Source organism: Syngnathoides biaculeatus, chromosome 23 (genome assembly GCF_019802595.1).
Source record: "Syngnathoides biaculeatus isolate LvHL_M chromosome 23, ASM1980259v1, whole genome shotgun sequence".
In the NCBI taxonomy this organism is placed as follows: domain Eukaryota; kingdom Metazoa; phylum Chordata; class Actinopteri; order Syngnathiformes; family Syngnathidae; genus Syngnathoides; species Syngnathoides biaculeatus.
The window spans coordinates 17,618,118-17,633,583 of record NC_084662.1 but is presented as its reverse complement, the minus strand read 5'-3'; the positions used below and the strand labels follow the sequence as shown (position 1 = coordinate 17,633,583).

Here is a 15,466-nt window from a genome sequence, read left to right as displayed (position 1 = left end):
GCCAGTAATCGCTGCATGTAATCTTCATTAATCTGTGATGTCAATCCCGGCTTTTAGTTTTACTAGGGCTGAGTCTACGCTATCCCAGCGAGGGCAACGTGCCACGCCGACTTTTTCGTGAGACCCCTTCAGCACATCTCTAGGGAGTGCTCAGATAAATAGGTGCAGTTCTCATGCAGAAAAGATAATAGCCTCATCGCATTACGCTAATGGGTTCTGGTACATCTTTAGTTTCTAATTAGTCATTAACTTGGCATTATTAACTTGGAATGATAAAGATGGCTAAAAAAAAAGGAAGCAACTTGGTGCCAGGTGGGTGTACCCGATCATAAATTTATCTATTCCCTCAATCCATTCAGAGGCAAGGATGAAAGACCTCCAGTGGTTAAATCCATGCAAATGGAAAAAAGGATGTTGGCAGTCCATTATTTAGAATTTATTGTGCCTGTTTTGGGCACTTGCTAACATCAGTACAGAACAGGCCTTAAATCATCTTGTTGTTTTTTGGGTTTACTTTTCAAATGAGTCACCCGTCTGTGTAAAAGAAATTTCAAGTGTTGGGAATGGTCTGTCACTGGACTCGTTGTTAATGCCTTTTCAACAAACCAGTATGGTTCAATCACCTTGGCAAAATGAATATTTTAATGATTTGTTATTTTAAATATTTTTAAAGACATTGTAAAATGTTCCGAATGACCATTTCTATGCCAATGTATTGAACTGAAGATCAAAGGTGAAAACCTGGCATATGGTGCTTCAAATTTCAGCTCTGTTTAATTATGGGCATCTAAAAATGGTGTAAAAAGAGAATCATTGAGAAAATGAAGATAACTTTGCTAATGTCACCTGTAATGGCATAACTGAGGATAAATCGGGGAAATTAAAATAAAAGTAGCAAAAAGGCCGCTAAATAAAACCAAAAACGGGAGTAGTAATAGTTAGGAATTCCCTTTCTTCACATAATTGTAAAAACTGAGTAGCATTTGTAGTCACAGGTTGTTTGCAAGAGTGCCAAGAGAGGTTACAGCAAGGGCAAGGCATTTGGCTGACAAGTGCACACCGGCTGTGCTTGTGTGTGTGTGTACACACACACACACACACACACACACACCACACACACACACACTATAAAGCACAGGGATGCATGGCCCATTGAGCAAGTTGCTATGATGCCAACAGGGTCATTAGCCATGCAATTCCAATTCAACACACTCATGCTAATTAACCAGCATGATCCAGGGCGATTCAAAGTGCAAAACAAACAGCACAAAATGCATATTTGCAGGGAGAACAACGAGATGGCTTGACATGTACGTTCTACGATGACCACCTCAAACCTTAACACGAGTCTGTAGTCTCTTCAAATCTAAATCTGAAGAGATCCAGTCTAAGGTCAAACTAAAGCAGTGGCGGGGGAAAAAAGAGAAGTCTGAACTGGAATATTGTTACACATTTACATAAGTGTAAAACAACCTGGCTGGGGACTTGACTAATATTTGTAACAGGAAGTAAACAAAGCAAAAGTAAACGAAAAAGCATATAGTTCTTAAACCTAATTTGAATGCCCCCTCCAGCCATAATTTTCCTGAAAACCGCTAATTACATGCCTGTTGTAACATGTGGTCACGTTGGCTTTTAAAGCATCATGAGTGTTCCTTGCTATTGGTCCCTTAAACCCCCCCCAAAGGTGGCTGCCTCATTTGCCTAAAACCATTGAAGAGTTGCCATAGCAAGGGAATTGTTCCGCAAACATTAACAGGCTAATTTCTCAGCCAAAGTAACAGGGGGTCCGAACGCTATGCAGCGCCACCTCCACTCGAAGCCCATTATCATTTCAAACAGGTTCAACGGTGCACTGACGAGTTAACTGCCCGTGTAATCGCATGCGTTAATTACCTCGACAAGCAGCCCGTGGCACCTGCGCGCCAGTTAAAAGGAAGTGGCTGCTCGTGCCACGGCAACGCATATGGCGCGTTTAAACAAATTAATCGCGGCAACGCTGAAATGCACCAAACTGATTTACAGGCGGATCAGTGCAACGCGGACACTCAGACGCCTGCGCCGGGCTGAAGTTGGCGCTGATAAAGCAGTGACGAATGCCGCATTGTCGCAAACCTTGCAGCATCCTTACCCAGTGTCGTCACAATCCCACTTTAATAGCGCTACAAAGGCAGCCGGCGGCCTCGCAAAAAGCACACTGTAGACTTGCCCTGACCTGGCAAGCCCCGCCCGCCCAGCTTCGGAAGTTTATTTCTGTTGTACAAGTTTCCATGACAGCTCATAACCACTTTGAATGGTGGTTTACACATTCAAAACAAGGCCGACTCGAGTGGCGCTCTGGCATCGAACTGGCCAGGTTGAATTTCCATACGACGACGACGGCCGGATATTTCACAACCATTTTATTTTGGAGCGGCCGCTTGATCGCATGCAGATACAGGGAGTGAACTTCCATGAATTGAGTCATAATTAGACGCTGACATTTAATGAATAGCCTCAGCTGGTGATGGATGGGATAGCCACAATTGGCAATTGTGTGCACGATATCAATTTAAATCAATGTCCAAAATGAAAGGAAGTTTGAAATGTTGCAATAAAAAATAGAGGGAAATATTCAGTTATTTGAGTTGTACTTGTGAACATAAATTAAAAATAAGCGTAAATTTTAATTTGTTCTGTGACCAAGCTCAATTGACTTGTATAGTGGGGCAAAATCTTGAATAGCAAAAGTCAGCGTCTGAAGTCCATTATAATTATATTGAAAAAATTTATTCATTCATTCCTTTATCATTTATAAGGCCAAACACAAAATATATGAAAAAAAAAAAAACAAGCAGAGATAATCTTCCAATAAGTGTTTTCAGGGAAGCATGGTGGAACAACTGGTAACAGCATTGGTTTCACAGTTCTGAAGGCTGGTGTTCAAATCCCGGCCCCGCCTGTGAGGAGTTTGCATGTTCTCTCTGTGCCTGCGTGGGTTTTCTCCGGGGCCCTCCGGTTTCCTCCCACATAACTAAAAACGTGCATTAATTGGACACCCTAAATTGTGAGTGCGACAGTTGTCTGTCTCCATGTGCCCTGCAATTGGCTGGCAACCAGTTCGGGGTGTACCCCGCCTCCTGCCTGATGAAAGCCGGGATAGGCTTTGACACTCCCGTGAGGATAGGCAGCTCTGAGAACGGATGGATGGAAGTGTTTTCAGGATTCAAGTGCTCTGCTCTCATCAACAGCCACAGGGCTTTCCCCAACAAATGCACACTCAAAGGGAGACATATCTGAAATTATGCTTGCAACTCAAATTTTGTCTCCAGTCACAACAAGGCCAAACAATCGACCAAGCAATGACTTAAATCTCAGGTAAAAAAAAAAAAAAAAAAAAAAACTTGTAGGAAGGAGCATGAGTACAGTACCACAGTAATTTCATCAGAACGCTAGAAATCACATCCGTGAATCTAAACGACAACCATCAGCAATTTTCTTAAGACGCTTCGTGGGGAAACAAGCTGTCGCACACACCTAGGAAAATTATAAAGAATTCCAAACATCATTAGAATTCACAGTGTATGTCACCTTCCCATCAAGTGGTCTTGATTAGTTTGAATCAGAATAATTATTTTAGGGTCATGGTTCCAACAGGTTTTGTGAGAAGGATGATAGAAGTGAAGTCACGTGGCCCAAAAAAACCCTCTCTGCGTGAAGCTAGTGCTTACAAATGTCCGTTTTGCCAAATAGTGTGTCATCAAATCAATGGTCCAGTCACCCATAATGGAATACTTTAACTGGAAAGTTTGCAGAAAACAGACCTTTAAAATGCAAACGCAGAAAAATGAATTTAGTGTCAAACTACTACTACGATAAATTGAATCCATGAAGCCAATGCATTGTGAGGATCAGCAAGTGAGAGGTTTTGGCCCACACTACTTTCAATCACGCAGCTGTTCTTCTGACAGTCGAATACAACACTGCAGCTTTGCTGATGAGCGAGGTGACAACATACATTAGATGTCAGTCTGAGTGGTAAACTCTCACGACGACAGCCGACAGACAAAACAACATGTGCAGTCTCTCCCTGAATATTCTACGACTTTAATTTCTTTAGGACTGTTTCTCAACCGGAGTTTCCGTGAGAGATCAACAGGCGTGTCGTGGGAAACGATCCAATTTGACTTAATTGGTGCAAAGACAATATAATACAATCTTTTTTTCAAGTGTCTATGCCAGTCACACAGGCAAAACAATTAAATGTTCCCTAGACTCAACGATTGAGGAAAAACTGTTCTTGGACCAGGCATGAACATGAGCATCAACTGGAACAATATCCCTTAAATGTGGTGTTAGACTAGATTATTTCAATGTTCAAATGATACTGTGGCAAGGGTGGAACTTGAAAAGAGGTAAACACACTGTAGGCTGCGACACAAACACCCTGAAAGCGCCAATTTTGACGCCGCTTTAATCACGAACCCGTGGGAGTCCTGGCCGACACGGTAAATTACAGGATCGAGGCTAAAACAGGTGAGTTGAGTGGCTTTGCACATCCCCGGGGCAGCCCTCCGACCAAAAAGAGGAAGAATTGGGGGGAGGGGGAGGCAGTGCAGGAAGCACAGATAATTGTTTACCATAGGCCTATGGAGCCGTCTCCTAGCAACAGCTTTTGACAAGCTCCGTATCAGGTGTGGCTGAACTATGGGAGCCTTCGTGCAGCCTCAGATGGCGTGTTCATCTTGTGTGGATGAACGCCCGCCCACAACAATTTGATCATTATTATTTCCATAAAGTATTGCCCTTTTCACAGTGCTGATTATTCACACTGAGGATGGGTATGATAATCCATTATTAAATTCAGTAATCTTCAAGCGTTTTGTCATTTGCGTGGGATTGATTAATTTTGAACCAGCACGAACAACAAACAAAAGTGCAATTTTATTACAGATTTGATTTTGTTTCAACTAGTTTGGGATTTAAATGCCAATGACATCAGCTATAGAATCTGAAGGCACATCTAAACAAATTTATGCTACAGCACAAATCCTGTAGGTAGCATTAATTTGCTGAATTATATATGATAACCTATTCACCATCTATCCGATTCAAAGTAAGATTCTACAAGTCATCTCCATGATGCTCTGTTGAAAATGTCATCCAAATGTTCTCTCTTGTCTGTGCCAAGTTAAAAAAAAAAAAAAAAAAATTCCCCCAATTACGAAACCAATGAGTGACTTGCAGGCACCCTGTGTTCAGTCCCCACCCAGCGATGATGTCAAATGCGCGCGTGAATGAGCGTCTGTCTGTCTGTAATTGTGCCCTGCGTTTGGCGAGCGACCTCCTCTGCGTGTAGTCTGCCTTTTGCCGGAAGTCAGCTGGGACAGGCTCCAGCTCCCTGGCTGCAAACCTCGACATGATAAGTGGTATAGGGGGAAAGAAAAAAAAAAAAAGAAAAAAAAAACAATGAATGGCGGGATGAATGGATGACACTGATTACAACTGAGGGACAGTACTCTATGTTCATACAGTATTTCAGAACATCCAAATGCTATGAAATATTTTCATCTGCGGGATATGGTGTTGGCTTCATTACGGCTGAGGTTTGAGCTTCTTTTAGTTTTCTTTTGAATGGCGTGTTCTTTGCAAGAGACTGTACAACTTAATTGTGCTCACCCTATAAAGAAAAATTCCAATGAGGGGAGCAGGTACAGTGTTCCCACGATACTTCGCTGCATTGTGGATGTTTTTTCATATTCATACTGTGCACAATTTGCAGGATTTGAAGTGAAAGCATAATTTGTATGTGGTAAAAGAAAATGGCTGGCCTAAAACATTAAAAACTGTTAAAAAAAAAAAATCAGATACACATGTTAAAGGAAAAAAAATGACCCCGCCTCCTGCCCGTTGACAGCTGGGATAGGCTACAGCACTCTCACGACCCTTGTGAGGATAAACGGTTAAAACGGATGGATGGATGGATATCGCTAGCACATTCATGCTAATTGCAAATACACCAGGTACCTACATATGCAATTTACGGATGGAAATCCAGCCATCATAAATGATAAAATGCATGTTCGTTGGAAAAATAAATATATTGGGAGTGGGGTGCTGGCAGTGAATACTGGAGTATGCAACAAAATATGTATAGGATAAATGATTTTAAAAATATTAAATTGGGAAACCCCCTAGTTGCTACTTCACATATTTCACCTCTTGCAGAGGTGGTCCAGTACCTAACCCTTGCAAAAGACTGTGGGATTATTGTACAGTGCGTCTGCATCCAATCTTTGGGTTTGGATTAATGAATCAATCACTCGGCCCGGCACGACGAAAGAGTTTTCCATGACAAAACAACTTTAGAGCTCAAAGTGAACATGAGCATTTGTGTACACAAACATGGGCTTCTTGCAAGAATGTTGACAGCTGCATTTCAGCAAGAAGTCAAAAGTTGACCCCACTTTAAAAACCACACGCATGGCTGCCCGCACTTGACTGCATCTGCTCGAAAGCACAGGCCGCGTGCATTTGACGGACACGTGGCTCGAGGATGCAGCCAAACCCATCCAAATAGTTTGGGTCCTCTCCAGTAAAGGCAGTCTCGCACAGGTCTGTACAGATTAGCACATGGTTTGAATTCAAGTCAGGGCTTCCTCTTTTGATACGGTCACGTTCGTGAATCAAAACCGTTTAGCGGTGATAAAACGCAAGATCCAGCTCACACTCGATACAGGCAGCTCGATTTGCGTCCTTAAAGTCCCCCTGGCCGGCTGCTTGTTTCCTATTCATCTACGCAGAAGTGCAAAATCCATAATATGCCAAATAGCTTTAATTGAGTTTCTCTGTGTACTCCTTTCCAAACGTACGTTGAATAATAAGTCAAGGTGATGGAAAGCCTTAAGTGACTGTGAGTCATTTAATCGTGCAAGAATTAGCAGTACTTCTATTGGTCAGTACATCATTTGTCAGCAGAGCAGCCAAAGTGATCCAGAAAACGGACACTCGACATATAGCATAGTGGTTTCAATTAAATTAAATCAAGCTACCTGTGTGGAAAATGTCAAATCGCTACCTTTCTTCAAACATAAAGGGAAGCGATATGTGGCTTGTATTGCAAACAGCCACTAGAGGCCTTCAAATTTGTGGCTTGATTTTCATAGTTTGAAGGCTACATACTACAAACCTGTTGAATGTCTATTTAAGGAAGGAAAACTGAAACACGTGTCCATGTTTCTCCCCTACGCACCCCCAAAAAAATTTAATAACTCTTTGAAATAGCAAAAAAAGCGGTTCTTGTATACATTGCCCTTGTCAATATATTTATAGTTTTGCTAAAATAACCACTATAAAAAAAAAAACATTGGGTGTCCCCATCAGAATAACTCAACAACTCATGAAAATGTAGCAGAATAGTAAAACTCTCGTCTTATTATAAGCGCCCAAACATTTGCACACACTGCAGTACAATAAGTGTTTTTGTGAAGTCGTTTTGATCGTGTTTATTGTATTTTCATAATGATGTAGAACAGTAGGAACACATCCCTGAAATTGATCTCACATTTTGTTGGATACTCATACATTTGTCTGCTTGCGGTTAATCTACCGTATTTTCTGCACTATAAGGCACACCTAAGAGCCTTTAATTTTCTCAAAAGCTGACAGTGCGCCTTATAATCAGGTGCGCTTTATATATGGGTCAATATTGAGGCTTTATCGCAGCCCATCTAATGGATGCATAATATAACCCCAACCTCTACTGTAGCATCTATTCTATGCGCCTTAGAATGCAGTGTACCTTATATATGAAAAAAGTTTTCAAATAGGCCATTCATTGAAGGTGCGACTTATAATGCGGAAATTACGGTACATATTTTTAGATGTTTTTTTTTTTTTTTCCCCAAGTGTATGAGCTTGACAAGTATGCATTTCTAACACCATCTATTAAACAACAAATAAGAGGTTAAATCGAAACTCTGAACTTTTTGGGGTGAAACTGCGACATCTCCAAGGCACTTTCTGCTGATATTGATTCAAAAAGAATGCATGGAAGAAGGATAAAAAGCACTAGCTGTTGTGTTTCAACAGTATCCCAACTACAAAATCGTCAGCTAAATAAACACCATAGTATTAGTGACCAGTTTCTCTTCAAACAACAATTTACTAGATAACACAAAAGTATGCATTTTTTTATCTGCTTTGACTTTGTGCAATTGGCTGGTGAGCAGTTCAGGGTGTGGCCTAACCCTAAATTCAGATAGCATAAGCCTAGTCAGTCGTCCGCGACCTTCAGTGGGCAAGTGGTACGTAAAATGGATGTATGGAATACATTTTAGCACCTTAGTGTCCTGGTCAGACATTGGTTGTCGACTTGTTGCTAGGCAGAATTGAGAGGAGTCAATCATGCACATCGCAAAAGATCATTAGTATAAACAACACCCATTAGGCTAATTGAGTGGCAAACTAGGGAAGAAGACAAACAAAAAAAATAACAGGATGAGACAAACTGCATGAAAAAAATATAATAAATAAATCACAAATTAACCACTTCTCTGTATTAAATATAAAACCTCAAGGAACTTTTTTTTCAACAAATTCCAGAGCACAAACTAATGAAGCATCAGTCACTTCTCTTTACTGGCAATAAAATAATAATAATAAAAAAAAAAAGGCAGAACTGGAGAAGTGCAGGAGAACATCACATTTTGTGTTCCGAGTCAAGTCAGAAAATTTCATGCTCGTCACTACTCGGAATTGCAGCAAAGATCTCTCGTCACGGAACAGAAAAGCTCTTACCAGAAATGCAAGATGAGACAAACTACTGCAGGCTGACGCTAGCAGATATTTACTGAGGTCAGCAACGTGTTGTTCTAGGGTCCAAAAGGTAACGAATTATTTTACCACCTTTAAAGGGGACAAAATGATTTTCTAAAAGCGTATATAAACAATTGGTTCCCACCCATCGAGTATGAACTCAACCAAAGTTACGGGAACGTCTGAAAATGTATGCGAGCAAGATGTTCTGATTTTTACTCATCTGCGATGTCACGATACAACAATACTTTACTCAACAGTGTGAGTTTTTTTTTTTTTTTTTTGGCGTGGGAGGGGGTTGTTAAGAATTGTTATACAGCAGCTGACATGAGTGAAGAGCTTCTGCAGCTTGGTGATGTCAGAGGGGAGAAGCCTCGTGTCGAATGTGTAAAACGGGCCGCTAGCCAGATGACACAGCCAAATACTACACTGCATCTTTGTTTCCTCTGTGTGCAAAGTGACAACATCACACAGCAAGTGAACCCCACCCCCCACCCCGTACCTCCCCCCCAACAGGCTTGTTGTGACATTGGCAACTGGAATACTGCAGCGATATCAGGGCCCATTTGGCAGACCTCACCAACAATAAATCTCTTCACCTCTGAAGAAGTGTCAGACACTTCCTCAAATTAACAGAACCTTTGGAGTTTGTTTGTCAACTGTAAAATACAATCACTTGGCACGTTGGCATCTTTAGGTTGGAAATTGCCTTGAAATCATTCTTTCCATATTTCAGTCAAGAACTGCGCAAGATTGCTTGATTAATCACAAGAAAAATTGATTGAGTTGCACTGCAGATAGTCTATAAATTTAATCAATATATTTCAACCAAATCTAGTGTGCAAAATGCTTGTACTTTCCAACAAAAGCAGATTTACTGTGAAGAAAAAAACTGACCTTGCCGATGTTCTCTCGCTCTCTTTCAAATATGAAACTTAAAATACTTCTTGAAGCAAATCAGATATCACACTGTATTGCATTTAATTTGGTGCACTATTTAACCACAAACAAACACAAAACTGCCATCAAAAGCTAATTAAAAGTCATTGTATACACTCAAAGCCATAAATAGATTTGTGCAGCCTCCCATTGTCGCTACAAAAAGTGGTCAAGTCTACTGAACAAATTAAAGCATGGGCACCTAATTCACCCTCCCAAATCATCATCTATCAACCTTCTACACTGGGACAAGCGTAATTGCCCTGGAGGGACCACCTGGCACCCACAGCAGGGGGGGAAGCAGTAGGATGTAAGAGGGGGTGGATGGACACTCCAATCCAAGGCCCGCTCACAACAAATTATCTCGAGTGAAATGACTCCAGCAAGAAGTCCACAGACACCAAGTAACAGTCACATGACAGCAGCTATCCTCTTAATTGTTTTTGAATTACTACAACAAATCAATCTTTAGAGTTATGGTTGTAAAGTTGCAACGAAAATAGCCAATCAACACACAACCGTCTTTTTGAGTAGAAAAAGCAACCCGGCTCCACTTCAGGGTCTGCATCCTAAAGCGTTGCCCCCTGTCCAATTAGCACACGGTGGCCCCGCCAGGTGCTTGGCGTAGTGCGCTGGGACAAAGCCTAAACCTCATACATCGGGGCCACTCTCAAAGACAATCCAGGTGACATTACCGAGCACTGCGACTGCAACGGGATTGCGGGAAGGCGCGCAATCTTTTCTTTTTGCTCAATCTGGAGCAGGTTACACACACAAAGATTAGAGGGGCCTAATTAGAATATGTTTACTCTTTTCTGATCTCCCAAGTCATTCACTACAATAAAAATGACCACTGTTAGCATATGGAGTTACCAGATAAGCTAACAGTTAACCAAGATTCAACAATTTTTTTATTCTGCTATTTACACGTCACTATTTGACAGACCAAGTTTAAGGGTGGAGACTCAAATGTCAGTGGGCATATCGTTATGCGTGGTGTGCCGTGTCGGCTCAAACGGAACAAAAACCGATCCCTTACCGGCCATGCGAATTGGAAGGGGATCACAACCTTGGCGGCGTCGTCGATTTTGTTGTTTGCGTTCTGAAAATTCAACATATTTCCACCAAGAACTTGCGTAGATCCAGCTCCGTAGATGCAGTTCCCCCCAGTGGTGATGGTGTACTGAAACTCCTTGAGGCACACCTTGAAGTAAGTGTCACACTGGTCCTCCGAGCAGGACGGATCCTCCCGGGAGCTCCCGGCGCCATCGCAGCATTCCCCATTCGCCAACTTCCCGTTCGCATTCTCAACGGAGATCAGCTGCACCTCGAAATAGCCTGTTGACTGGGACGCCTGGAAACAACGTTTTGCAAATTACACAAGAGTTGATGCAACATAATCTGCCTTTCAAATACACAACGCTCAATTTTGACTGCCACTGTCAATTTTTATTTTTACTACTATTACCATTATTTTAAGATGGCTTTGCACTGCATGGGGTCAAGTGACAACAGTTTTTTTTTTTTTTTTTAATGATCTCTGGTGGCACAATTCAGATACGAGCCTAGGAAGTATAAATAGAAAAACAACATTTGAAACCCTTCTGGCCTATTCCAAATGTGGCTCAGAATCAGATAGGATTCGGATGTATGCCAATACTAGTACAGTATACACACGCAGATCAGATTGAGCCTGTCAATGCAAGCCTGACGTCATCGAAATACACTAATCAGTGACTTACACACAGTAGATGAAAAATAGCAAAAAATATAGATAGTACTGTTTATGCTGACAATTAAATATGGTAGAATAAAGGTGTATCGTTACCCACATTCATATGAATGGATAAGATAACATTATTATCGTCACTGCCTGGAATTGGAGATTTACTAGTTATTTATGTGCAATTTGGGCATCTCATGCCAGTTGTTTAATGTCTTTTATTAGTATAAAGGGCGCCAAGTTGAATGTGTCACTTGAAATGTGTTATATAAGGAAATACAGTGAAGAAAACAAAAAATATATATTTAAAAAAAAAAATCACTGTAAATAGACATTAAGTCAGAAGGGGGCACTTAGACCTCCGATGCTGGCGCTTGGTATGATAGAGTCCCATTATACAATATCACAGTTTCGAAACACACACGAAAAAAATAAATCAAAATTGAGCAGCGTTTTTATTTTAAGACAACATTTTAATAGGCAGCTTGAGTATTGGGTCATGTTGCAAGTTGCATTGCAGGTGAGACATAATGTTAACACTTAGACTTCGAACGGTGTCAGTCAAAACGTTACCATGCAGTCACATCCACAAACACTATACTTCTCCTAGAACAACATTTTGCATGACAAGCAAAGAACTCTATCTTAAAACAAATGCAAAAATGTATTAAATCAACGTAGAGGCGCGAGACCAACGTCAACTTCTAAAGCAACGTTCAATGTGGTGGATGCACGCGGGAATTTTCCCCGCATCAAGAGAGGACTCTTCCATGTTGCCCTGTCACAAATATTTAGAAAGCGTATCTTCTGGAAGGGGTCGGAATGTTGCGTCGGTGGTTAAATGATGCTTTAAGAAAAAGTGTTGGATCATGACTGGCGAGCATGAGGCTGCAAGGTTCAGTCACTCCGCGTTGCTGATAGGCCCGCTGCACGGGTCCCACGTGCACATGTGAATCTCTAGTGTTAATTGTGAGCAAAAAGAAGAAAAAAAAGGCGGGGTGGGGGGGGGGACATCGCCGAGGGGTTAAGGAGAATAGTCTTTAAGAATGGCGATGATGTGCGTAGCGTGAATGTGTCGGGAACGCATGCACCGCTGTGGTCGACGTAACTGAATTTTCGATTGGTGTGGCGCAAGTAAGGTGCAAGCAAGGTGCAGCAGAAGAAAAAAAAAGAAAAGAAAAAAAAAAGGTGCCAATCTTCCGGTCCGCCAACTTTCAGATCGCCGTAATTCGACGCGGCCAATTGATATGTGCGCGGGGATGCGAAAATTGAGCTTTTATTGTTCGAATGGAAGCAAATGGAGCGTCTTACCTTGGCCCATAACGTCAACAACAGGCAGACTATTAGGAAGCAATGTCTAATCCTGGTGTGAGTCCACATGCCTCCGGTTAATTAGAGTCCCATAAGAGGAGGCCGAGGGGGGCACGGTGCGTGGAGAAAAACAGCCGCAGAGCCGGCGAACAGCACCTTCGAGCCGCCTGACATACAACAACAGTAACAAAAACAACCCCCTGTTAGAATTTTTTTTTTTAAAGGCAAATAAACCACCGCCCCCCCTCCCCAAAAAAATAAATCACACGCGTGTCTCAGTCACACCGCGTCGGCCAGAAGACGCGTGCGCAAGGAGCGGTCAGGCTGCGGCGCGCTGCTGGTGATCTACGCACAACGTTCACGCCAGCAGGCTCCGATTTCCACCGTCCGAGTTCTCTCCACACCGCGAACTGACTGAGACGTCTCCTGCAGCCACAAGCCAGACGAGAGGACGTCGGACTTGATTGACACCTCCCGCAACCTATGAGCGCTTGGCCAAGGGAATGCGGACAGCCAACCAGATTAAGGGGGCGGACATTACAGTGGCGGGGAATAACCCCCACCCCCCACGAAGCACCACACCAACTCCTCCCGCCTCCGGACGCCACACATCTTCCTCCCCCTAAAACTTGAATTTTTAAGGGATATTGCTCCCCGAGTACTGAAGCATATTTCATTCACTTGGATAAAAAAAAAAGAAAAAATATTTGTACAATCCCGATGATGACTAATAAAGATACTAGTAAGGATAATTTTAATCTTCTATTAGTTTTTTTTTTTCAATAAATCAATCGGATTTTTTTAAAACTATTTTTCATTTAAATTAATTTAAATTAAAAGCATGATTTCAAGCACAAAGTACTACTACTACTATTAATAATAATAATAATATAATCTGGTCCATAAAATGCAAAAAATAAATACAAATAGGCAAAAGGGGACGTAGGTTCTTGTTTTCAAAATTAAAAGCATGTCCATATCAGCTTTTCAAATGTAGATCTTTTAAACATTTATAAATGGATGATGATTGTTTAACTTTTGCATGCTGGAAGTCGTTTCCTGAGTGGAGTCGTTCCAAATATTTAGTATGCATAATCGTGCTTATGCTGTTTTTCTTTACCGCTGATTGAACAGGCGCACAAGTCTGCAGGAACTTGTGTACTCAATGTGATGGGAAGACAAGTACTGTACTCAGGAGGGTTTTGTGCACCTCATGAAACCTCTCTGTAAAGGGACAAAAGAATTATTTTTCAAAATGTTTTCATTTGGCTGTATTTTTTTGTCACCCCAAAAAAGCGATTTGGGGGATTTTTATTGCTATCTATTTGGACTGGAACTGTATGCATTTTTTTAAAGGCATTATTATAGCAATTAAGGTGTCAAAACAGTCAATTAGATTTGGACCTGACAGTTTTATGGGCTAGACCACAGGTGTCCAAAGTCTGGTCCGGGGGCCATTTGTGGCCCACCTTGCATTTTTTATTGGTCAACCACCACTGCCATCAAAAGGATGATCAAAAAAATACATTTAAAATATTAGGAGATAGCACGAGATTTTTTTAAAATTAAAAACAACAAATAAACAAAGGTTCGGGTGAAAAAAGTTGAATTTTATAACATTTCGCATATTTTATTTTGTGATTTTTTTTGTAAATCTAAAGTTTATTAAATATTTGTGACTTTAAAATGTGCAATGTAAATAACTCACACTATATTAAAAATATTATTACATGATTGTTAAGGGATATTGCATAATTAGATTTTTTTGTATATCAAACGAATCTTAACGTTTAGCGTCATCACTAATAACACCAAATTGTTTTTTTCTTAAATATGTTTAACATCTTAACTAAAAGTTGACAGCATACTGAATTGGTTTAAGTAAGTCAGTATGCCCCCCCCCACACACACACACACACTTCCATTTTTTTCCCAATCTTTGGTTAGATCTTGGGATATTCAAGTCTGAAATTTTTTTACTGCTTTGCCCTAATCCCCACAATAATTTTTAAACTGTAAATGCACTTTGACAACCCATTGTTGCAACTGTCAATGTCTTTAAAAAAATATGTAAGGTTTTCCCCCCATACTAGATTGATTTATTTTACAAGAGTGGTGTCAGTTCATTGTTTGGCCTTATTCTTGTTTTTTTTTTTTTTTGCGGGGGTGGGGGGGGGTCTTGTTCTCAAAGGTAAAGCAGCCTTTTTTTGACTTCTCAGATAAAGCCTCAATTGTCTCAGTTTAGAGCGACCTCTACTGGTTGCAGTTAACCGGATTTCAACTGAACTGAACCTGAAGTAGCACCGCACGCTCTGGTCACATGATGCCTGATGTGCGAAAACTAACCTCATTCTTTTATATTATTATTATTATTATTGTTATATGCAGTAAATGTCAAAGTACATCAGAAGCAAGTAGTGTTAAAATGTTTACCAGCTTTCCCTCTCCAACAAGAGCACGTGTCGGGAAAATGGGGAACATCAACACACTGTATTCATATCCATTTTGTAAATACACAAAGGTTAGTCATTTTTTAACAGACATTTGCATTTTCTGACGGAATTGTATGCGGGATGGAAAATGGATGGGTGGATGGATGGATGGATGGATGGATGCATGGATGGGGACACTCCCTAACTCTTCCTGCTCTTAATTTCATTGCCCCTATATCAGTAGACAGCGCTGCCTGGCATGTTA

At 41.1% G+C, this 15,466-nt stretch overlaps 1 protein-coding gene across 5 annotated transcripts in view; it reads right to left on the bottom strand.

Annotated features, from left to right (window-relative positions):
- The window catches only part of jag2b (jagged canonical Notch ligand 2b), a 52,240-nt gene extending 39,006 nt beyond the window's left edge, over positions 1–13,234 (bottom strand). For 3 of the 5 annotated variants that reach the window (XM_061811862.1, XM_061811865.1, XM_061811866.1), the window contains exons 1-3: positions 13,055–13,220; positions 12,770–12,936; positions 10,775–11,089 (exon numbers count right to left, since the gene is read on the bottom strand). In XM_061811862.1, coding sequence (XP_061667846.1) covers positions 10,775–11,089; positions 12,770–12,838 — 384 coding nt within the window. In that variant the 5' untranslated portion in view covers positions 12,839–12,936; positions 13,055–13,220. Of the gene's footprint in view, positions 1–10,774; positions 11,090–12,769; positions 12,984–13,054 lie in introns of those variants that run through there. The other 2 variants (XM_061811864.1, XM_061811863.1) reach the window with 2 other exon arrangements.
- Between the last annotated feature and the right edge of the window lie 2,232 nt (positions 13,235–15,466).